Consider the following 26,213-nt stretch of genomic DNA (forward strand, 5'->3'; position numbering starts at 1 on the left):
ATAGTACTATTATATTCAGGAGTACAGTGTATAGTACTATTATTTTCAGGAGTACAGTGTATAGTACTATTATATTCAGGAGTACAGTGTATAATACTATTATATTTAGGGGCACAGTGTATAGTACTATTATATTCAGGAGTACAGTGTATAATACTATTATATTCAGGAGTACAGTGTATAGTACTATTATATTCAGGAGTACAGTGTATAGTACTATTATATTCAGGAGCACAGTGCATAGTACTATTATATTCAGGAGTACAGTGTATAATACTATTATATTCAGGAGCACAGTGTATAGTACTATTATATTCAGCACAGTGTATAGTACTATTATATTCAGGAGAACAGTGTATAGTACTATTATATTCAGGAGAACAGTGTATAGTACTATTATATTCAGGAGCGCAGTATATGGTACTATTATATTCAGGAGCGCAGTGTATAGTACTATTATATTCAGGAGTACAGTGTATAGTACTATTATATTCAGGAGTACAGTGTATAGTACTATTATATTCAGGAATACAGTGTATAGTACTATTACATTCAGGAGTACAGTGTATAGTACTATTATATTCAGGAGCACAGTGTATAGTACTATTAAATTCAGGAGCACAGTGCATAGTACTATTATATTCAGCAGTACAGTGTATAATACTATTATATTCAGGAGTACAGTGTATAATACTATTATGTTCAGGAGTACAGTGTATAGTATTATTATATTCAGGGGCACAGTGTATAGTACTATTATATTCAGGAGTACAGTGTATAATACTATTATGTTCAGGAGTACAGTGTATAGTATTATTATATTCAGGGGCACAGTGTATAGTACTATTATATTCAGGAGTACAGTGTATAGTGCTATTATATTCAGGAGTACAGTGTATAGTACTATTAAATTCAGGAGCACAGTGCATAGTACTATTATATTCAGGAGTACAGTGTATAATACTATTATATTCAGCACAGTGTATAGTACTATTATATTCAGGAGTACAGTGTAGAGTACTATTATATTCAGGAATACAGAGTATAGTAGTATTATATTCAGGAGTACAGTGTATAATACTATTATATTCAGGAGTACAGTGTATAGTACTATTATATTCAGGAGCACGGTGAATAGTACTATTATATTCAGGGGCACAGTGTATAGTACTATTATACTCATGAGCACAGTGTATAGCACTATTATATGCAGAAACGCAGTATATAGTACTATTATATTCAGGAGCGCAGTGTATATTACTATTATATTCAGGAGTACAGTGTATAGTGCTATTATATTCAGGAGTACAGTGTATAGTACTATTATATTCAGGAGCACAGTGTATAGTATTATTATATTCAGGAGTAAAGTGTATAGTACTATTATATTCAGGATTACAGTGTATAGTACTATTATATTCAGGAGCACAGTGTATAGTATTATTATATTCAGGAGTAAAGTGTATAGTACTATTATATTCAGGATTACAGTGTATGGTACTATTATATTCAGGAGCACAGTGTATAGTACGATTATATTCAGGAGCACAGTGTATAATACTATTATATTCAGGAGTACAGTGTATGATACTATTATATTCAGGAGCACAGGGTATAGTTCTATTATATTCAAGAGCACAGTGTATAGTACTATTATATTCAGGAGCACAGTGCATAGTACTATTATATTCAGGAGTACAGTGTATAATACTATTATATTCAGGGGCATGGTGTTTAATACTATTATATTCAGGAGCACGGTGTATAGTACTATTATATTCAGGAGAACAGTGTATGGTACTATTATATTCAGGGGAGCAGTGTATAGTATTATTATATTCAGGGGTACATTGTATAGTACTATTATATTCTTGGGCACAGTGTATAGTACTATTATATTCAGGAGTACAGTGTATAGTACTATTATTTTCAGGAGTACAGTGTATAGTACTATTATATTCAGGAGTACAGTGTATAATACTATTATATTTAGGGGCACAGTGTATAGTACTATTATATTCAGGAGTACAGTGTATAGTACTATTATATTCAGGAGAACAGTGTATAGTACTATTATATTCAGGAGTACAGTGTATAGCACTATTATATTCAGGAGTACAGTGTATAGTATTATTATATTCAGGAGTACAGTGTATAGTACTATTATATTCAGGAGTGCAGTGTATAATACTATTATATTCAGGAATACAGTGTATAGTATTATTATATTCAGGAGCACAGTGTATAGTACTATTATATTCAGGAGTACAGTGTATAGTACTATTATATTCAGGAGTACAGTGTATAATACTATTATATTCAGGAGCACAGTGTATAGTACTATTATATTCAGCACAGTGTATAGTACTATTATATTCAGGAATACAGTGTATAGTACTATTACATTCAGGAGTACAGTGTATAGTACTATTATATTCAGGAGTACACTGTATGATACTATTATATTCAGGAGCACAGTGTATAGTACTATTATATTCAGGAGTACAGTGTATAGTGCTATTATATTCAGGAGTAAAGTGTATAGTACTATTATATTCAGGAGTACAGTGTATAGTACTATTATATTCAGGAGTACACTGTATGATACTATTATATTCAGGAGTACAGTGTATAGTACTATTATATTCAGGAGTACACTGTATGATACTATTATATTCAGGGGCACAGTGTATAGTACTATTATATAGAACAAGATGTGGTTATAGCCAAACAATACCTGATATAAAAACCCAAAAATGCAATATAAATATAGCACGGTGCCATTTCTGATAAAGGATATATAGAAAACAAAAAAAAAAATATTCCAGAAATATGACTAGGCACTCTTGGGTTAATAGAAATTTATGAAAAATATTTTATTTTGAACTCCGAATATTTTCGGGAATATAAATATATACACACAAGTTTAAAACAATCTCCTGGCCAGGAAAATGTACCATGCAATTGGAATTGATCTTCTATACATAAATTGAGTCCCTTAAAGGATAAATAACATTTATTATATATATTTCCCAAGTATAATATCAGCAGAATGATTCTGAACAACCGCTGGGTTGTGTTCACACTTGCGGTTTTTAATCATATGTATTTTTTTATCCTAAGAATGGCCAAAGTTCCTATTTAACAATAGTTGGTAATGATTTTTTTTTAAAAGAAACTTTCTGTATAGTGTAGTTCCCGTCATAGGAAAATAGCCATCATATAGTAAAGAGACAGATTTTACAGCGTGTTTGCTTTAGGGTATGTTCACACGTAGTCAACAAAAACGTCTGAAAATCCAGAGCTGTTTTCAAGGGAAAACAGACCCTGCTTTTCAGACGTTTTTTTACCAACTCGCATTTTTCGCGGCGTTTTCGCGGCGTTTTTTACGTCCGTTTTTGGAGCTGTTTTCATTGGAGTCTATGAGAAAACAGCTCCAAAAACGTCCAAAGTAGTGTCCTGCACTTCTTTTGACGAGGCAGTCATTTTACGCGTCGTCGTTTAACAGCTGTCAAACGACGACGCGTAAATAACAGGTCGTCTGCACAGTACGTCGGCAAACCCATTCAAATGAATGGGCAGATGTTTGCCGACGTATTGGAGCCGTATTTTCAGACGTAAAACGAGGCATAATACGCCTCGTATACGTCTGAAATTTGGCCGTGTGAACATACCCTTACTCTTCCCTTTCAATAATTAAATCCTTGTTTTTATAGGGATTAATGGTGGCTGGCAGTCTATTCATAGACCCTCAGGTCAATATCCAAACCGAAAATGCAGCATGGATCGATATAGCCCACTATATATACGAAATGAAAAAATATAAGACGAAGTCACACGGGCTGATCCAAGGGTGTTCACCCAAGAGCATCGCAATAGAATATATAACCTAAAAAAGAAGGATGCTGAAGAGACACGTAATGTATGAGGAAATAGAAAAATACTTTATTAACATACATAATATGAGACAATAGACAATGCATAAAAACAGAAAGAATCCATAGACCAACAGTTAAAAAAGGGACAGTGAGCTGTGTATCTGTCAAATACTCATAAATAGCAAATTAGTATCTGTGATTTGACTTCCAGCAAATAGTATATATAATGAGACCAAAAAATAGGAACTATATAGCTTATAAGCTTGCGGATCCAAGTGAGGTCCACAGAAAGATAAGTAGTTTATCAAAAGGCCATATATAAATGTAACACTAAATAAGATGGCGACAAACCATTTATGCAAAGTATTAGTAGACTACATAAGCACAAAGAGAAGAAGTAAATAGACCATAGATATGGTCAAATGTAAGGAGATACAGCAATATAGATACAGCAATATATAGTAAAAATGCGGTCTACATGCATGTGATCAAATATAAACTGGAAGAAAAAGTCAATAAATACATAGTGAAAGTGGCGTATTTACAGAGGATAAACCATACCCATAATGAAATGCCAGGAGAGACACACAGCCAACGTCCACCCCAACGCGCGTTTCGGCGCAAATGCCTTCGTCTAGGGGTGGCGTTAGAACATAAACAAAGGCCATTTAAATGAGACAGGGCCAATAGGAGAAAGCCTGCATCACCTGCATGATGTTCCGTAGATAACAGGTCAATATGTAGCCCTCCCGATCTCTACTCTTGGAGAGGGCCGTTTCCTCAAAATTTTTATACGGCAAACCCAACTCCCATTAGTTATACAGGTTTTACCTCTGATCATCCAGCGAGCATCGGGGAGCCTTGTGGAGGAGCAGTCAGCCCGACGGGCGGCACGGAAGGCCTTTACCAGGTAACTTCCAATTTGTATGGTCATATATTTCTTAAAGCCTCCAAGCTTCCACCGTCACATCAGGTGATTCTTTCTTTTCCAGTATATTGGATCACTCCACGTCGTGCACCAAGAAGCACAAGATCCGAAAGCGTGAGGGCACACGCCGGCAAAGGGGTAAGTTCCAAACTATATGGTATCCTTTTCCATATGATGTCTCCAGCATAGTCAGAGATTTGCAAGGCAGGGTTTAGACGTCACTACCCGCCCAGTTTAATTAGATCAGCTAATACTCTTATCTCCAGTGCAGCGCCGATCTGCTGCAATAGGAGATAGGGGTTGCAAAATCTGGTGACAGAGCCTCTTTAAATGGTGCCAATAAAAACTACAACTCCTCCCGCAAAAAATAATCCTTCACACACCACTCCATTGACGTAAAAATAAAAAAGTTATACAGCTCCTGACCACTTCAGTGTCTCAAAGTACTCTGCTTTTTCTCTTCTGTATGGCTCATTCTGCTTTTACAGCTAATTCAAAACCATGCCAGATCTGTGTCCGCCTAAACAGAAATCTTCAAATATATACGGTACAGCGTCTTCAGAGTTCGGGGGGGGGGGGGGGGCAGACTTGAAAAAGTGTCCAGGGCCAATGGCACCCTTAATCCGCCACTGGTCGCTGCTATTTAACTCTGTATGTGTGTATATCAGTGTATGGCCATGTGTATATCAATGTGTGGCCATGTGTATATCAATGTACGGCCATGTGTATATCAATGTACGGCCATGTGTATATCACTGTACGGCCATGTGTATATCAATGTACGGCCATGTGTATATCAATGTACGGCCATGTGTATATCAATGTACGGCCATGTGTATATCAATGTACGGCCATGTGTATATCACTGTACGGCCATGTGTATATCAATGTACGGCCATGTGTATATCAATGTACGGCCATGTGTATATCAATGTACGGCCATGTGTATATCACTGTACGGCCATGTGTATATCAATGTACGGCCATGTGTATATCAATGTACGGCCATGTGTATATCAATGTACGGCCATGTGTATATCAATGTACGGCCATGTGTATATCACTGTACGGCCATGTGTATATCAGTGTACGGCCATGTGTATATCAGTGTACGGCCATGTGTATATCAGTGTACGGCCATGTGTATATCAGTGTACGGCCATGTGTATATCAGTGTACGGCCATGTGTATATCAGTGTACGGCCATGTGTATATCAATGTACGGCCATGTGTATATCACTGTACGGCCATGTGTATATCAATGTACGGCCATGTGTATATCAATGTACGGCCATGTGTATATCAATGTACGGCCATGTGTATATCAGTGTACGGCCATGTGTATATCAGTGTACGGCCATGTGTATATCAGTGTACGGCCATGTGTATATCAGTGTACGGCCATGTGTATATCAGTGTACGGCCATGTGTATATCAGTGTACGGCCATGTGTATATCAGTGTACGGCCATGTGTATATCCGTGTACGGCCATGTGTATATCCGTGTACGGCCATGTGTATATCCGTGTACGGCCATGTGTATATCCGTGTACGGCCATGTGTATATCCGTGTACGGCCATGTGTATATCCGTGTACGGCCATGTGTATATCCGTGTACGGCCATGTGTATATCCGTGTACGGCCATGTGTATATCCGTGTACGGCCATGTGTATATCCGTGTACGGCCATGTGTATATCCGTGTACGGCCATGTGTATATCAGTGTACGGCCATGTGTATATCAGTGTACGGCCATGTGTATATCAGTGTACGGCCATGTGTATATCAGTGTACGGCCATGTGTATATCAGTGTACGGCCATGTGTATATCCGTGTACGGCCATGTGTATATCCGTGTACGGCCATGTGTATATCCGTGTACGGCCATGTGTATATCCGTGTACGGCCATGTGTATATCCGTGTACGGCCATGTGTATATCCGTGTACGGCCATGTGTATATCAGTGTACGGCCATGTGTATATCAGTGTACGGCCATGTGTATATCAATGTACGGCCATGTGTATATCAATGTACGGCCATGTGTATATCACTGTACGGCCATGTGTATATCAGTGTACGGCCATGTGTATATCAGTGTACGGCCATGTGTATATCAGTGTACGGCCATGTGTATATCAGTGTACGGCCATGTGTATATCAGTGTACGGCCATGTGTATATCAGTGTACGGCCATGTGTATATCAGTGTACGGCCATGTGTATATCAGTGTACGGCCATGTGTATATCAGTGTACGGCCATGTGTATATCAGTGTACGGCCATGTGTATATCAGTGTACGGCCATGTGTATATCAGTGTACGGCCATGTGTATATCAGTGTACGGCCATGTGTATATCAGTGTACGGCCATGTGTATATCAGTGTACGGCCAAGTGTATATCAGTGTACGGCCATGTGTATATCAGTGTACGGCCATGTGTATATCAGTGTACGGCCATGTGTATATCAGTGTACGGCCATGTGTATATCAGTGTACGGCCATGTGTATATCAGTGTACGGCCATGTGTATATCAGTGTACGGCCATGTGTATATCAGTGTACGGCCAAGTGTATATCAGTGTACGGCCAAGTGTATATCACTGTACGGCCATGTGTATATCAATGTACGGCCATGTGTATATCAATGTACGGCCATGTGTATATCAATGTACGGCCATGTGTATATCAATGTACGGCCATGTGTATATCACTGTACGGCCATGTGTATATCAATGTACGGCCATGTGTATATCACTGTACGGCCATGTGTATATCAATGTACGGCCATGTGTATATCAATGTACGGCCATGTGTATATCAATGTACGGCCATGTGTATATCACTGTACGGCCATGTGTATATCAGTGTACGGCCATGTGTATATCAGTGTACGGCCATGTGTATATCAGTGTACGGCCATGTGTATATCAGTGTACGGCCATGTGTATATCAGTGTACGGCCATGTGTATATCAGTGTACGGCCATGTGTATATCAGTGTACGGCCATGTGTATATCAGTGTACGGCCATGTGTATATCAGTGTACGGCCATGTGTATATCAGTGTACGGCCATGTGTATATCAGTGTACGGCCATGTGTATATCCGTGTACGGCCATGTGTATATCCGTGTACGGCCATGTGTATATCCGTGTACGGCCATGTGTATATCCGTGTACGGCCATGTGTATATCCGTGTACGGCCATGTGTATATCCGTGTACGGCCATGTGTATATCAGTGTACGGCCATGTGTATATCAGTGTACGGCCATGTGTATATCAGTGTACGGCCATGTGTATATCAGTGTACGGCCATGTGTATATCAGTGTACGGCCATGTGTATATCAGTGTACGGCCATGTGTATATCAGTGTACGGCCATGTGTATATCAGTGTACGGCCATGTGTATATCCGTGTACGGCCATGTGTATATCCGTGTACGGCCATGTGTATATCCGTGTACGGCCATGTGTATATCCGTGTACGGCCATGTGTATATCCGTGTACGGCCATGTGTATATCCGTGTACGGCCATGTGTATATCCGTGTACGGCCATGTGTATATCAGTGTACGGCCATGTGTATATCAATGTACGGCCATGTGTATATCAATGTACGGCCATGTGTATATCAATGTACGGCCATGTGTATATCACTGTACGGCCATGTGTATATCAGTGTACGGCCATGTGTATATCAGTGTACGCCCATGTGTATATCAGTGTACGCCCATGTGTATATCAGTGTACGGCCATGTGTATATCACTGTACGGCCATGTGTATATCACTGTACGGCCATGTGTATATCAGTGTACGGCCATGTGTATATCAGTGTACGGCCATGTGTATATCAGTGTACGGCCATGTGTATATCAGTGTACGGCCATGTGTATATCAGTGTACGGCCATGTGTATATCAGTGTACGGCCATGTGTATATCAGTGTACGGCCATGTGTATATCAGTGTACGGCCAAGTGTATATCAGTGTACGGCCATGTGTATATCAGTGTATGGCCATGTGTATATCAGATCTGAACTGGCGCAGAACTTCTGCTCATTTTATGCATATTGTCGTATTACATATTTTTCATTTGCTGTTCATTTTAAAAACGATGGAACAATTTTAACGCCAACCTACTTTTGAGCAACTGGATAGATAAGTCTGACCCATATTATCATGCAATATCCATAATGTATGCAGGACATGTCAACATAGAGAATGTGGTAGTAGTCAATGGGAATTTTGGTAAATTTTGCTAAATTCCTAGCAGCCCCTGACGCTCCTCACACTGACACGGAAGCAAGAGGCAATGTGCAACTCTCTAGCGTCATGCCTCCCATATGGTGTGCAGTTTTCCTCCGTGTCACAAGATGGCGATGTGCAGTGTGTACACGGTTACTACTAGCGTATTCTCTACCCTGTCCTGGGGTCAGTGGTAACAGCTGATGCTTCCAGAATGGCACACGCTGGAGAAATGCCGCAGGAGCCCGGGCAGTGTATCCGTTTCTATCAGGATCGGGAACTACATTCTTTGTGTTCAGTGATCCTGACGCTCAGGCAGTTCACGGAGTGAGTGTCACGGTCCTTCTTTCCTCTCGTGTAGCCTAGCTGCGTTGTGTATACTGTGCTTAATAAAACCTGCGGTCATTTTCTTGTGAAGTAAGTTCTAATGAGCTGTGCAAGGCGATGTGTATGGCTGCTGGGGTGTAATGCATTCTGCGCCAGCCTGGTCTTTATTATCATGGACACAGATGGAACCCATTCAAGTGAATGCGTCCAGTCGGGCGCTGTTGGTGTCCGACGGATCCTGCGCTTCCTGTATTTTCAATGTCCTGCTCCTATTTATGTCTGAGCAGAACAACGGAAACATTAAACACAGTGAATGTGTGAACACTGCGGACTTTTTCTGCCTTGGATTTATATCTGCTGCAAAATCTAGATATGTTAGGCTCTGTTCACACCTGCGTTGTTGTCCCGTTCTGACGTACACTCGGAGCGTTTACCGTCAGAACGGGACCCTGAACATTTCAATGGTGACGGATCCGGTGCCCGTGGCTTTAGTTTGTCTCTGTTGTGCACTGGACCCGTAGTCGACTACGCTATTGCTTCTGGCAAAACAACGGGTCCGGCGCACAACCGAAACAAACGGAAACCATGGGCACCTGATCCGTCACCATTGAAATGGTGATGGAAACCTCAGGTTTCCGTTTGTGTCTGTTCAGGGTCCCGTTCTGACGGAAAGCTCAGACAGAACATCAGAACGGGACCCCAACGCAGATGTGAACGAGGCCTTACATGCGGATTTGCCATGAATTTTCTTTATGCATTCCATAGGGTGAAAAGCAGCAACAAATCTGCAATAGAATTGACCATTTGAAAATCTGCAGCATTCCCGCGATTCCGCACAGATTTTAGCTGAAACATGGATGGGATTTATAAGATATACACATACGCATGCATTGTAGTGTGTATTCACCCTTATGCCAGTTGCACACGACTGATGTGCCACTCGGGCCGTTTTCAAACGGCATCTGAGTGGCACCCAATAGTCTTCACAGACCCATTTACTTTAGCGGGTGAATCAGGTCTATGAAAACTAACCCGATTCTCCGATCCGTGGAAAGATAGGACGTGCCTTATCTTTCCACGGATCACTGACGGGACTCGGCCGGCGCTGAGTACACTGTCGTGTACATGAGGCATTAGACCTCATTCACACTTGCATATTTTGGTCAGTATTTTTATGTCAAAACCAGGAATAGAACTTAAACAGAAAGATTTTAACCTCTTCCATGTTTTGAACCCAATGTTAGCTTTGGCTTTAAAATACTGATTCAAAATACTGATCAAAATACACAAGTGTGAATGAGGCCTAAATCTCACAATTTTATGAATTCTTTCCTCGAATCTTGCTGTGGCACTCATGGTCCATTCCTCCACAGGGCATCAGTTAAGCGGTGTAAAGAGAAGCATCTAGATGAGGCTGTCCAAGAGTTGGAGGCATCAGTACATGTTTTGGAAAACCTGCCTGACGATGAACTGCTTCCATTACTCCATTATATCCTCACCACTCAGGTGGCTTGTAGCAGCTCTTCCAGTTTCTTCGTAAAGCTTGAAAAGGTGAATTAAGTGTTGGTAATAGAAAAAAATAATAGTGAACACTGACTCTGGCCACAATGCATTTACGTAGAATTATTTCCCTTTTAAAATCATTTAAAGGACTCCAGCTACATTCTCTTCCAATATGATATATAGATAGATCTATATCTATAGATGTAGATAGATCTATATATATATATATATATATATATATATATATATATATATATACACAGCACACAAGAAAATGGCAACCGCATACTGCGAACACTAATGCCACTTAAGCCACTAAATATAAATAAATATGCATCACTGCTGAATCTACTTACAATAGAGTTTCTTAGCGCACATTTTGATCAAATTGTGTGGGCCCACCTGCCACGACAAGGCAACCTCTATGAGGTGGGAACCTACGCTGCACATACACCCAGAACTGGGACTAAACCTAAATATTCTTAGGGATGGTAGGGACCAGCGTTAATCTAATTAAAATCACCCAGGGCAGAATGGGAGGAGTGCAAGATCAAAAAATGGAGGCAGTCACCAACCCCACATGTATGAATCACATAAACAACACAAAAGTTTGGTCAGCACATTCCAACAAAATGAAAGAAAACGTGTATACAGGTGCAAGAACGCCTGTGACTGCAAATTTATACAGCACACAAAAAATGGCGACAGCACTCTGCGAACACTAATGCCACTAAATATATATATAATAGATAGATATCTCTTTTGATATCTGTTGGCACATTGGAATAACTTGAAATCAACCAGGAAGTTTACTTGACAACTTGTTGAAGTTACGCAAGTGTATATGGCTAAGGCTTCGTTCACATCTGCATTGGGACTCCGTTCATGGGTTCCGTCTGAGCTCTCTGTCAGGGGAACCCATGAACGGGTTCCCGTTTGCATCACCATTGATTTCAATGGTGACGGATCCGGTGCAAATGGTTTCCGTTTGTCACCATCGTGTAAGGGTTCCATCGTTTTGACTGAATCAATACAGTAGTCGACTACGTAGTGTTTTGTGTAACTTTGTAAATACTTTTTATCAAAAATTATTTTTACTTTTTTAGATACAACTGTTCTGTATTCTCTATACAGAGCATCTGTATCTAGCGCTATTCATTGAATCTGTCGGTCCAGTGGACCTGACGGCTTCAGTGACAGCGGGTCCTGCATGTCTAAGTTATGAACGTGATAGTTTACAGGTGGATACACTGATACCCCTTTTTATTAAAATAAATTTTTTTGCCTTTCAAAGGTTTACATAGCCTTTAAATACTGTGCGCATAGAATTCTATAGGCCCATACTGTACTTCTGCATGCCGTTTTTTCATATGGAAACACCCAGGTTTTTTCTGCATGTACTACAGAGATATTCTTCCATAGAAGCATTACTTCTAGGGTAGAATACAGCGCCCCATGGAGGCTCAGGACACATACTTCAGTCTGTGCACCACCATGTTGATTGCATGCGCACAAAGTTGCCGTGTGCATGAGCCTTTACCCACTGACAACCCATGACGAGTATGCTCCTCATGGATACCAAGCAGTAGCCGAAACAAGATGAGCATACTTGTCGTGCTGATCGCGCAGGCACTGTTACTGTACCCATGCGATTCCGAGCGAAGTGACGGCTGTAACACACAGGCACTGCTCTGCACTAACAGTGGAGATCAGAGAGACCTCTAAACTTCTATGTTTAATCCCTTTATATGCTGCGATCAACGCTGATCACGGCATATAAAGGCCTTGTTCACGCGGCGCTAAAAAAACACGTGCAAATGTGTGAAAAACACTAGCTCTTTTGTAAAGCGCTTTTTAAACTACAGGTGTTTTTGACGCGTTTTGTGCGCTCTTTTGGTAATTTTTTTTGGTGTGTAAATAGGACTTCCATTGACTATGGGAATTAAGCGCCTTTTATGCGCCTAAGAACTGACCTGACGTTTCTTTTCTTACACAACGCGTTTTCTAAATGCGCGCACGTAAATAAACGCATTGTATGCACTAACACAGTGCTTTCCCATTGATGTTAATGGGGAAGCCTAAATCGTGTGGTTTTTTTTTACCCGTTTTTTGGCACGTTTTACGCACCAAAAAACGCGTAAAATACATGCTGTGTGAACAGGTCAAAAGAGAGAGACAGAGGGGGACTCCCCTTTGATCACATCATAGGAAAATCTGGACCCATACTTCAAAAAGTAAAGAAAAAAGTTTAAAAAAAAACCACACTTTTTTTTTTCATTTTATTTTTTACAATAAATAAACTTTATGACATTGAAGTACCAATCTATAAGGTAACATAGACATTTTTAGTATCCTCACAACTGTAACAACTTGTACAATACATTTATTACAACATCATTTAGCATGTACAAAATGCAGCAGAATTGCTTTTTTTCTGCATTTTTGGCAAAATAAAAATAATGCACTAATGCATATTTACCAAAATAAGGCACATAAATAAAGTACAACTCATCCCACAAAAACAAAGCCTCATACAGCTTCGACAAAAAAAATAATGTTCTTGTCCTTTTGCTGTTACTTTTCGGCTGTAGAGTTTTGTGCTTCTTTACGTGTATTTAATGTATATGTTTATATTCATGAAGGCACCAACATAAAACTAAACTCATGACTTTCTGTCCTTGTAGAATTCTGTTAGGGTACACAATTATATAAGATGAATACTATGGGGCAGATTTACTATTTAAATTGAGGCAGAATTCTGGCGCACATGCCATTTACCACATTTATTAGCCGTTTTAGACACTTTTTGCGGTTTGTCCAACAAAGAGGAATGGCCTAGTGCAAAGGGGCATAGCTTAAATGCATCATCGTGCACCAGAATTTTGGCGCAAAAGCTGGCTTAACCTAAGCCATCCAAGAGGTGGTATAAGAAAAAGAAAATTGTTTAATGTGTAGCCAAATTTATCATACAGCGTGCACCACTGTGACAAATTTGGCGCATCTTCTGACTTGTATTTTTTTTTTACATAGCATATTCACCCTTGTTTTCTCCAGGTACTAACAAAGATTTCCCGGGTTAGACCGAACCTTATGGCACAGTACAGAGAATCATTTTTGGCTTGCCTGTTACAGAGTAAAGAGGTGAGATTAAGTGGACATAGTCTTCTTGTATGTATCATATTTATTGAGGTAAAAGTAGACTAAAATGTAGGTTGCATTGTTACCTTTGAAATGTGTAGCTGCTTTATGGCAGCTGCAATGAATGGGAGTAAAGGTACTTTTACACCGGTCAAGTTTAGCCGGTGCAACGAGCGCCCCATACATTTGTATCATGTCGGCAGCGCGTCTCCCTGCTAACACAAGGAGATGCGCTGATCGCTGCCCTGTTTACACACGGCAATTATTGGGAACGATATTTGGCCAGTGTAAAAGGCCTTCAGAAAGGTTCACACTACGTTTTTGCATCCTGTTGAAAGGTACTGTGTTTTTTCAAGATTAGTAAGAAAGGTACCTTATAAAACAGAATGTAACAGGATGCCTATCCTGTTGCCATTGACTTCTAGTATATAAAAAACAGGATTCATCTGGACAGAAAAGAGGAGCCGGCATAATTTTTGTTTCCTGTTGCATCTTGCTTTAACCGCTTTCCAACGCATCCTTTTTTCTTTTTTCCAGTTTTTTTTTCTTTACTGCCCGCATTTCAAAAGCCATAGCTTTTTTTTTATTTTTCCGTCGATATAGCCGTATAAGAGGCTTTTTCTTTTCAGGACGAGTTGTAATAATTCACTGTATAAGCGATACAAAAATAATTGTGCTCCCACAATATAGGAAAAAATTCAAGAGTTTCACTGAAGTGATATATGAGTAAAATGTAACTTTATTTTATAACTCTCTAAAAACAGGGGTACAATCACCACTGTGAAAAAGCCCCACCGTGTGTATTAAAACCGTATTAAACATTAATTACCGAGTCCTGGTACAATTGCGAACCCTCTATGACTCAGTATATTGTAAAAGATAACATTCCGGAATCAGCATTTGAACATGGGCATAACAGTAATATAGACCTTAAATCACACTAGAGCCCGCAACAACCGCACCTGAAACTACTAGTGCTAAGGTATACAAAAAATAACACTGTCCCCTATGCTACAATTCCTCACAAGCCCGACCCTACGCGTTTCTTGTACTTATCATCAGGGGTCTGTACTTGGTCACTCTGGCCGGGGTGCCAGCAATATTAATTCAACAGCAGGTATTCTGCTGTACACCACGGAAGCATGCTCGCATTGATATCAGCGGCATGCCTCACTACGGGACTCTGAGTCATTATAAACAACTAACTCCTCCCCCCGTCCTCGGCAGCGTTCTCCGAATCAGCCAATCACACTCGCTCCCCCAGAATTCGTGACGCCTGTCCATAGTTTCCTCCAATGGAACAGTTGCCACCCCTATCCCCTCGAGCGTGGTATCCCTAAGGGCCAGTTCATGAGAGTACGCCGGAACGGTAGCTCGATGGAGGATTTTGAGAGACAGGCACAGGAACTCACTGGTAGACTGAAAGATAGAGGTTTTCCCATGGGAGTAATCAGGAGGGCCTATGAGGGAGCGAGGGATGCAGATAGGCAAAGTCTTCTTGTCCCTAGACAACGGAAGGAAGACAGTCACGAGACTCATAGGCACTTATGATTCCAAACAAAGTGAAATTATGCAAATTTTAAAAAGATACTGGCGCATTCTCAGTGCTGATGCAGATTTGATAGATCAGATTACACAATGGCCCTCAGTCACATTCCGCAGAGGTAAAAACATTAGGGATAGGGTCATGCAGAGCTGTTTTGACCCCATTACACCTAAAGGAACATGGCTGGATAGGCAGATACCGGGCACACATAGATGTGGCAGCTGCAAAGCTTGTGATTTCATTCAGAGAGGAAACAAATTTCAAAAGTGTTGCCACTAAGGTGGAGTATGATATCCGAGATTTTGTCAATTGCAAAACAGCAGGGGTGGTCTACTTGATTACATCCCGGCCAGAGTGACCAAGATACAGACCCCTGATGATAAGTACAAGAAACGCGTAGGGTCGGGCTTGTGAGGAATTGTAGCATAGGGGACAGTGTTATTTTTTGTATACCTTAGCACTAGTAGTTTCAGGTGCGGTTGTTGCGGGCTCTAGTGTGATTTAAGGTCTATATTACTGTTATGCTCATGTTCAAATGCTGATTCCGGAATGTTATCTTTTACAATATACTGAGTCATAGAGGGTTCACAATTGTACCAGGACTCGGTAATTAATGTTTAATACGTTTTTAATACACACGGTGGGGCTTTTTCACAGTGGTGATTATACCCCTGTTTTTAGAGAGTTATCTAAATAAAGTTACATTTTACTCATATATCACTTCAACAGGGCGAGTTGTACTTTTTTACCAGAATATTTATTTTAAACAATTCACTAAAAATAGATATAAATACGGTCTGCAAGTCCTTAAAATGTAGCTAAACGTTTGACAAACTTCTCATATGTCATAGTGACATGTCAGAAGTTTGGATTGGTGGGGGTCCGAGCACTGAGACCCCCACCAATCGCTAGAACGAAGCAGCTGAAGCGCTCGTGTGAGTGCTCAGCCGCTTCGTTTCTGTTTGGCTTTTTCCGGAAAGCCGATGTATCGGAGTACGGGCTCATAGACTTTATATTGACCCCGTACACCGATATATTTATATCCGGAAAAAGCCAAACAGACACGAAGCGGCTGAGCGCTCACACGAGCGCTTCAACTGCTTAGTTCTAGCGATTGGTGGGGGTCTCAGTGCTCGGACCCCCACCAATCCAAACTTCTGACATATCACTATGACGAGTCAGAAGTTTGTCAAACGTTTAGCTACACTTTAAGAGTATCACTGAATATGTAAAACCTAAAATATAGCTTTTAATAATAATCCACACAATATGGATTTAACTCTGGTCTAATATTTAAGTGGGTTATTATTAAAAGCTATATTTTAGGTTTGACGTGTGGCCGCCGGAGTTTGAATATCAGAACTCCGGCGCTCTAATTAGTTTGTGTTATCGAATATCAAAATCCGTCTCCTGAGGTGCCTGTAGATTACACTACAGGTGAAACGCGTTGACATATATACTACTCTTATGTCATCCTATGTGTAGAGAGTAGAGGAACAAAATCGTTGTTGCTGGACTCAGTGAAATAGACGGATCTCGGATCAGAGCATACTGTCATTTCATCTGGTCTCGATCAACAATTTTTGTCCCTGTTACAAACCGATTGTTTTAGGTGGAAAGGGAAAATATGCTAATAGTAATCAATTTATCTTTTTAATGTATATTTAATAAAAGTGAAGTCTTATAGAATTGTATCCACAAGAGAGTCAGTGATAACATTATCCACCTCCACTATAAATCTTATCAGGATAGTACAGTGAAGAGTTGATATATTTAGTGACATCATTTATTGTACCAAACAAAACGAATTGTTAAAAAAAAAATAGTTTTGTGCCACCATATTCTTAGAACCTTTGGCAAGGTGACCGAAAAACAAGCTAATTTTGGTGTTTTTAGATTTTATTTTTGTACAGCATTCACCTTTCGGGTTAAATAATGTTACACTGTAAGGCCTCACGCACACGGCCGTGCCCGTAATCACGGCCCACGATTGCGGGCATTGACGGCCACGGGCAGCCGCCCACATTTTCGGCCCGGGCTCCCACACAAAGTATGGGAGCACGGACCGTAAAAAGCAAAAGATAGGACATGTCCTATCGTTTGCGGTACACTTCTGCGGTCCCGACACCTTCCTGTAAATAAACAGGAAGGTGTCCATGGACAATAGAAGTAAATGGGTCCGCAATTACGCATGATTTTTACGATCGTGTGCATGGGGCCTAGTAGTTCGGATTTTTTATGAACGTGGCAATAGCAATTATATTTATTTTATTTTTTTTACTTTAGGGGAAAAATGTTTTCATTTTTTTATAACTTTTAATATTTTTTTGTACATAAAAAAAATCTGTAACTGTTTTTTACGTTTCTTTTTTCGTCCCCCCTAGGGGACTTGAACAAGTGATCGTTATATCGCTTACACAGTATACTGCAATACTTACTGTATGTTTTTCAGTATATAGTGTTTTTTTTATACCAGGCCCCCTTTTCAGTGCTTAATAGAAGCACAAAACTGACAGACCCGAGGCTGCCATGACAACCAACGGCACTGAGGGATGGGGGCGACGGGCTGACGCCTCCTCTTTCTAGTGGCTTAGATGCCGCGGTTGCTATTGACCGCGGCATCTTAGTGGTTAAGCGACTGGGATCAGAGTTAGCTCCAATCCCTGCCATTGCAGCGAGGTGTCGGCTATAACATTCAGCCATCACCCGCTAAATATGGAGCTGGCTCAGCCTGCTTCCTGGCTGTGACATGATTGTATGTCTAGTGTCGGGATTAATGGTAAATTTTAGCAACAAAAAAAGAAGTACCTTTTAACTGGATGCAAAAACGTGGTGCAAACCTAGCCTGTAATAGACCGCGAAAGGGTCAAAAGACTAAATAATACGCTAAGAAATGGAGTAAAGCCCCGTCATACAAACACCAGGGAGGATGGCACCAGGGAGGATGGCACCAGGGAGGATGGCAGGGGAGCTGTATACAAGGCCTTTTCTGTGTCATCTAGGCCTTTAGCAGCAATATATGTCTGTCATTTATCCCATAGCCCTTTAATGATAAGGAAATGACTGCTGACTACTGACTATAAAACAGGAATGTTAGCCTACAGTCTGTGCTCTACTGGCTAGAATGAAAACTGGAAAATATACCAGTTTTAGGGCCTGTTCATATCACCGTTCGTTTCCTCTGAGGGGTTCCGTCTGAGGTTTCCGTCGGGCTAACTACGCTATTGATTCTGTCCAAAACAACGTAACTCTGTCAACGGTGACAGACGGAAACCATTAGCTAGGTTTCTGTCACCATTGAGTTCAATGGTGAGGGAAACGGAAGCTAAGGTTTCTGTTTGACTTTCCGCTGAGGGGTTAACCCGAAGGGAACCTCAGACTGAACCCCTCAACGGAAATGAACGGTGATGTGAATGCACCCTTATGTGGATAGTCACATATGTTTATGATAAAAACCTGATGTAAATAATGTAATTTCCGTTAATTCACTCACTTTGAAATGCCTTATATTATGCAGTTAATCCTATAAATCCTTTTTTTTTTATCACAGATGTTTCAACTTCTGGAACTGCAGACAGGTACAAATCCCTAATATATCACACTTTATTGATCACTTATGTCCTACCTGACTAGAATTGTGTGCGTTAAATTCTCCTATCTCCACTCGTATCAATACATTATTCCTATCTTTTATTTTTATTTTCTTATCACGTGTGTAGTAATTACAGACTGCATCTTTTCCTTTGTAGTATGCATGTGTTTGGAAGGAAGCCCCTTTGGACGGACATATTTTGCAAAAAATCTACAAAGTTTACTTTCAAAAATGTCTTCAACTTTTTCTTCAATGTTACATGGAGAATTTGATCAAAGTGCTGATTACTGTCATCTCAGTGTTAAAGTAAGGTGAAAATCTGGCTGGCTTGTTGTACTATAATGTGGGCTATTACTAGTATTACATGTGAATGACAACCTTTTAACGATGAAGTGGATGTGATTGTGTGGTACTCCGAGAGCGGCACACAAGACATCAGAGTAACGCTCCCTGCAGCCAGGATTACAGGAAGAACCATGTTTTTCAAAGTATAAATTGGGGAAGACTTTTATAGTGTATTGCGTAGATCCCTAGAACAGGAGCCTTTCCTTATTTTAAGGGTTTTTCCATCTTACTGAGATTTGCCAATTCCCATTTAAAATTCTGACCGTTGGGGCTGTAAGGGGTTGTCCACTTTTTAATTTTTTTTATTCATTTATTTATATAAAAGAAAATCATTCAGATTTCTAATACGTACTTATTTAAAACTCAGATCACAAACCTTTCTCATCAGTGCAGCTGCGTTTGTCTAAAAAATAAAATAAAAACGGTACAGCCCACGGATTAGTCCATAGAAATGCATCCATAGGATAACTGAATGGACTAAAGATGGCGGCGGTCATGCGACCCACATCATGTGACCACTGGCATTCAGGTAACACTGCCCTGGTATATAACAGGTGGATAATAGGTTATTGAGGAGCAGAAATTATAAAGTACTAGCAGAGTTACACTGGACAGCCCCTTATAAGTTTTATTCCCCATTAATTTGATTTTACCGTCTTATTTATAAAAAAAAAATGTAAACCTTGTTTTTACAGATTCGTTTTTAATATAGAAGGTTGTATCTATGTTTAAAATGGATATACTGTATCATTGTGTTCCCTGTAGTTGTGCCTTCAGCTGTTTAGAGAGCTTTCTGACAATATTACCCCACTGGTATGGGAACCTGCTTGTACTCCAAACCCTATAGAAAGCATACTGGGATCACTCCTTCAATTAATTATAGACGAGGTATGAAATATTTTAATAATTTATGCTTATTAAACGCATCTGATTTGTTAATTATACTAGAGCTATAATTGAAGAAGTTTATTTTTCTTAGTTTGTTCTGTTCTGTGCCGTTATCCAACCCCTTCACGATGGCCATACGGCTATGTACATTCCAACCGTTGATGCTCCGTGCAGTTCTCACATATATAGGCGTTGACAGCCTGGAACGGGGTTTAATGAGTGCAGTTGCTTCAGTGTGAGCAGCGCTGCACTCATGTCAGCCGAGGCTTTGAGAGCCTTTGAATACACCCCCCACTGTAGCGCCACACACAACACCCTGTAGGTAGCGAAAAACCCTCTGTAGATCACGCCACCTAAGCTCCCTCTAGGATCGGAATCCCCAGCCAGCGCTCTGGCCGAGGATAGAGGGAGACCCGCCGTCCCTTCATCCCGCGCTGTAGATAGTTCCACCCCCCCTGCAGATAGCAAACCCCCCCTCCCCCCGCTGTAGATGGCATCGCAACCCCCCCTGTAGATAGGGCCACCGGAACTCCCTCTAGGAGCGTAATCCCCAGTGTTAGATCGCACTGACCGGGGATTCCGCTTCTAGAGAGAGCCCCTGGTGTCACTATCCATATAAGGACAGTGACGTCAGGGGCTCCTTGTAGGAGCGGAATCCCCGGCCAGAAGGATTCTGCTCCTACAGGGAGCTACAGTGTTGCCATTTACAGGGCGATGTTGCTATCTACAGGGTGGATGTTGCTATCTACAGGGTGGATGTTGCTATCTACAGGGTGGATGTTGCTATCTACAGGGTGGATGTTGCTATCTACAGGGGGGGGATGTTGCTATCTACAGGGGCAGTGGCTCTATGTACATGGGGGTGGCACTAGTTGCAGGGGGTGGCACTAGTTGCAGGGGGTGGCACTATCTACAAGGGGTGTGGTGCTATCTACAATGGGGTGCTATGTGCAGGGGGTGTGGTGCTATGTACATGGGCACCGTGGCATATGGGCACTACCTACAGGGGACACTAGTGCTATCTACATGGGCTGTGTGTGGCACTATGTGGGCACTATCTACAGGGAGAACTGTGGCACTATTTACAGTGGGCACTATCTATGTTGACACTGGCATGATCTATGTGGGCAATGTGGCACTATCTACAGTGGTATTGCGTCACTATCTACATGTGCACTGTGGTATTTTCAGGGGGTTGGGGCAAAAAAAAACCCTAACGATTAAAATTCATCCATTTTTTTTTAACATCCATGAAAAGCGTATGGCAAATGGCGGTTAAAACGGTCAGACGGCCGGGAAATGGATTACATTTTGTGACACATTGATGCAAAACAGCCATGAAAAACTGTTGTTGACTGCCATTTTTTTCACTGTCGTGTGTGTAAATAGTCTTCTCCACTCACCCCTCACAGCGATCCAGGGAGATGGAGAGAGAAGAAGACTAGAAGACCAATTGTTACAGAGCTGTACGTGTGTATGTATGTATGTATGTATGTATGTATGTATATATATATATATATATATATATATATTAAAAAAAATGACAGGTGGATTTTTTTCACATTTTTTGTGATTTGTCTGCTCATAATAAAAATTAAAAACACGGAATGAATTAAATTAATCTATAAGAGAAGAGCCTCATGAGTCTTGTAAAAAAAACAAAGTAAAAATAGTTGTGATATTCAGAGCGGTTGCAAAGATATTATCGTTTAAAGAAGTGCATATCCGAAATGGAAATTTTGACCTGGACACAGGGTTATCAATGACCCTTGGTCATAAAAGGGTTAAATACCAAATCAGGATACAATAAATTTACCAAAATTCAGTATAAATGCTACCCATCCGATTTTGATGTATAAAACCTTTAGGTTATAGTAACGACATAGAGGGGTTACAAAAAATTATTTAACTGTTACAAGACCTTCGGGAGCATATGTGTCTGAGGCCCTCAACATAAAATAATACAAGCATAGGCTGTTAAACTTCATTATATTAGTGTGACTCATAAGTCATGTTTTTTTATTTCCTTCCACAGCTTTACATATTTAAATTAATAAAAATAAAACAATTGCTCAAGTGCTATTGTAAATTTAATGATTCCATTATTTTCTGTTAATTTCCTAAACTGAGTTAGTATAAAATAGTGTTTATGTTTAATGCAAAACTCAACCTGAACATTTATATTTGTATGTGTTCCCTATGGTGCTTTGCTCTAATTTTGACTGTGACTTTGTAAATTATTGCAATTAAACTATTAAACTCTGAAAACAAATGTCTGATACATCCACAACCAACACTGGTACAGTATATGCATGTGTTTGTTATCACATGACTCTTTTTGTAGAACATCAGCCGTGATGCCCGATTATTAGCTGGGACAGCTGTGGCCTCCCTGGTGAATACAGGACCAGTAGTGGAATCAGCTGCTCAAGCCGCCATAAACCTTGTACGGCATTTTGAAATTGGTGAGGAATTGGAAAATATGTTGAATATTCCGATTTCACATAAAATTAAATACTTTTTTCCAAATGACGGTATATAAGTTTGGACAAATCATGATGATTTATTTGCCAATGTGTTATTTGAACTACAATAAATGAATGCTCACCTCTATTTGCCTACAGTGGCCTTTGACTTAAGAGCAATGCCTGACATCCAAAGCCTATTTTTCGTTCGTGTCATTGGGGGACACAGAAGATGACCGTGTATAGCTGCTGCCACTAGGAGGCCCGACAGTAAGTAAGAAGTGTTCGCTTCTACTACCAGCTATATCCCTCCTGCAGGCACTGAACGAAACCAGTTTTTAGGAGGCAGACCTACCTGTTCAAAAGGCAGACCTACCTGCTCAGCAGGGGCGTCTTTTTAAAAAAAAAAAAATTTGTTCAAACTTTAAGGCTGGGAATACAGGTTTGACTAGATCTCCCCATTACTCCAAAAAGAGGATGGAGAACAGTGCGATCTAACTTCGCCATTGCCTGAGCTACCTCGGAATATCAGGAGGTAAAGCGGACCCTCTAATCACCTGTAACCCGCCACCCAAGGGCTTTTCTATCTCTAAATAGTGGTTCATCTCTCTCCAAGGGGAGGTACACTGAATGGGTGACCTCACTGGATGCTCAGGACCTGGACATGGAACCTCACCAAGGCTAGGTGAAAAAGGGGGTAAGCATCAAACTGCGGTCTCTGACTAACCCCCCCATCTCCACTGAGAAGTGCATGCCACGCCACCTTGTCCCCCAGGTCACCTAGTTGGCATCAATAGACCTCCAGCAGAGTTCCTATGAGTTCTCTGACTCACATTTATGCGGTTACGACCCTGCCATAGCCACCGAAGTGGCCATCTATTTTCTGAAAGGGTCCTGGGCAAGCTGGAGACCCTTTTTACTCCCGTTGCCATCAAACTGTTGTGGTCCGCAGTTCCGTTCCGGTAGTGCGCCGGACGCCGCAGCATTCTACGGACGGTTCCCTAAATTTAGCCCCCGACTTCTGGGCCGTGTGTCGAGGGGGCGGGACCTCCTTCCCTACTTTGTTTGCTAGAGGGAGAATTTTCTATCCAGCCCATGGCAATCTCTTTCCAGCTGCTCTCATTGACCGGTGACCTCAGAAGGTAGCGTTCTATTCTTTTGGTCCTGCTTTTCCTCTTTCTACTTGTCTTCATTGGCTTCTCCAGCGCAGATGCTACACATCCTGCTCTGCTTCTGAGTATCTTCTGACTTGATAGGCCATGCTTTTGGTGGTTTTCTTCTTCAGCCATCTTTTTCTGCAGCCTCTGGTCCCCCCATGTTGAATTTTTAAGCAGTTACTCGCCAGACCCCACTATCCTTTTGCATAGATAGACATAGATGTGTGGTCACCATGTCTGAACCCAGAGGTGAAGACCCTAGGCAGGTAACATTTATCTATATTTCCTGCTTCCGCTGTAATACTACATTTCAGTTCACTGAATTTTGAACCCCTTTGTCCAAGTTCTTTAGACCAAGACAGCACGTCCATGAACCATCTCCCAGACTGCTCCCTGCCAATAACCCACTGGTCCTGAACAGATTGGGTGAGCTAGCTATCATTGGCGGTGTCAGACCTATCCAAGGCTTCCAAGTTCATTGTGGAGATGGAATCTTTTGCCCAATCTTCCTTCAAGGCAGCTGGCTTGGCACAGCGTCTGATTATTTGCCTCTTTTTGGGTGGGCAGAGCCACTACCGAATGGCTCAGTCAAAGTATCCTTTCTGGCGAATCTCCTGAACACTTGGCTGAGATAGCTGTACAGATTTCTGCTTCGGTAAGGAAAGTGTGAGGCCTCCCTGGAATGCGGCCAGATTACCGGCTAGTTCTTCAGCCTTCTCTATAGATGTTTGTCGCACGCTCTGGCTAAAATGCTGGTCCACAGATGCAGCCTCAAAAAAGTCCCTGATGTCTCTACCGTTTTACGGGTTCTCACTTATTTGGTACCCACCTGGACAAGATATGAGACTACAGGTGGCAAGAATTCACACCTGCCCCAAAACAGGTCTGCTCCCTCTGCCCATCCTAGAAAGGGAAAAATTCCTTCATTCCTTTTGCCACATCTTGAGCTCGTGCCTTCTCACCAGAAGCAGAACACACAAGATCAAAGGAAGAAGCTGCCCTTTACCCTGCGCTGGCTGGGCTGGGGTTCTTCAGACTTGGACAGTTCAGGGTGTGTGGTCACCTCAGGAGTCAACTTTGGGCCATCCTTCTGTCCCACTGGACACATCTCCTAGTAGGTCATACAGACAAACGGACAATGCAACATCAGTCACGTATCAACCACCAGGGCATAACCCGCAGCTCTGAAGCCTTGTCCGAGACGACCAGCATCCTAATCTGGGCGGGAGCACATGAGAGTGGGTCCTTCATCTGGAGGTGTCTGAGGAAATCTGCCCCATGTGGGGTTTTCCGGACGTGGATCTCATGGCCTCCAGACTCTATCCCAAACTGCCCACGTTCATAGCTAGGGCTTAAAGAGGCTCTGTCACCAGATTTTGCAACCCCTATCTGCTATTGCAGCAGATAGGCGCTGCAATGTAGATTACAGTAACGTTTTTATTTTTAAAAAACGAGCATTTTTGGCCAAGTTATGACCATTTTTGTATTTATGCAAATGAGGCTTGCAAAAGTACAACTGGGCGTGTTGAAAAGTAAAAGTACAACTGGGCGTGTATTATGTGCGTACATCGGGGCGTTTTTACTTCTTTTACTAGCTGGGCGTTCTGACGAGAAGTATCATCCACTTCTCTTCAGAACGCCCAGCTTCTGGCAGATCACGCTGTGACGTCACTTCCCCAGGTCCTGCATCGTGTCAGACGAGCGAGGACACATCGGCACCAGAGGCTACAGATGATTCTGCAGCAGCATCGGCGTTTGCAGGTAAGTCGATGTAGCTACTTACCTGCAAACGCTGATGCTGCTGCAGAATCAACTGTAGCCTCTGGTGCCGATGTGTCCTCGCTCGTCTGACACGATGCAGGACCTGGGGAAGTGACGTCACAGCGTGATCTGCCCGAAGCTGGGCGTTCTGAAGAGAAGTGGATGATACTTCTCGTCAGAACGCCCAGCTAGTAAAAGAAGTAAAAACGCCCCGATGTACGCACATAATACACGCCCAGTTGTACTTTTACTTTTCAACACGCCCAGTTGTACTTTTGCAAGCCTCATTTGCATAAATACAAAAATGGTCATAACTTGGCCAAAAATGCTCGTTTTTTAAAAATAAAAACGTTACTGTAATCTACATTGAAGCGCCTATCTGCTGCAATAGCAGATAGGGGTTGCAAAATCTGGTGACAGAGCCTCTTTAAAGGGGT

At 41.4% G+C, this 26,213-nt stretch overlaps 1 protein-coding gene across 3 annotated transcripts in view; it reads left to right on the forward strand.

Annotated features, from left to right (window-relative positions):
* The first annotated feature begins 9,257 nt into the window (after positions 1-9,257).
* LOC142657179 (tRNA (32-2'-O)-methyltransferase regulator THADA-like) overlaps positions 9,258-26,213 on the forward strand; it is a 44,582-nt gene continuing 27,626 nt past the window's right edge. For all 3 annotated transcript variants that reach the window (XR_012849840.1, XM_075832231.1, XM_075832237.1), the window contains exons 1-7: positions 9,258-9,381; positions 10,755-10,932; positions 13,939-14,025; positions 19,119-19,146; positions 19,318-19,466; positions 20,271-20,393; positions 22,738-22,858. Coding sequence is in view for 2 of the 3 variants with exons in the window: in XM_075832231.1 (XP_075688346.1) it covers positions 9,269-9,381; positions 10,755-10,932; positions 13,939-14,025; positions 19,119-19,146; positions 19,318-19,466; positions 20,271-20,393; positions 22,738-22,858 (799 nt within the window). In the remaining variant the exon portion in view is untranslated. The remainder of the gene's footprint in view (positions 9,382-10,754; positions 10,933-13,938; positions 14,026-19,118; positions 19,147-19,317; positions 19,467-20,270; positions 20,394-22,737; positions 22,859-26,213) is intronic.

The sequence above is a fragment of the Rhinoderma darwinii genome, chromosome 1, assembly GCF_050947455.1.
Source record: "Rhinoderma darwinii isolate aRhiDar2 chromosome 1, aRhiDar2.hap1, whole genome shotgun sequence".
Classification (NCBI taxonomy): Eukaryota; Metazoa; Chordata; class Amphibia; order Anura; family Rhinodermatidae; genus Rhinoderma; species Rhinoderma darwinii.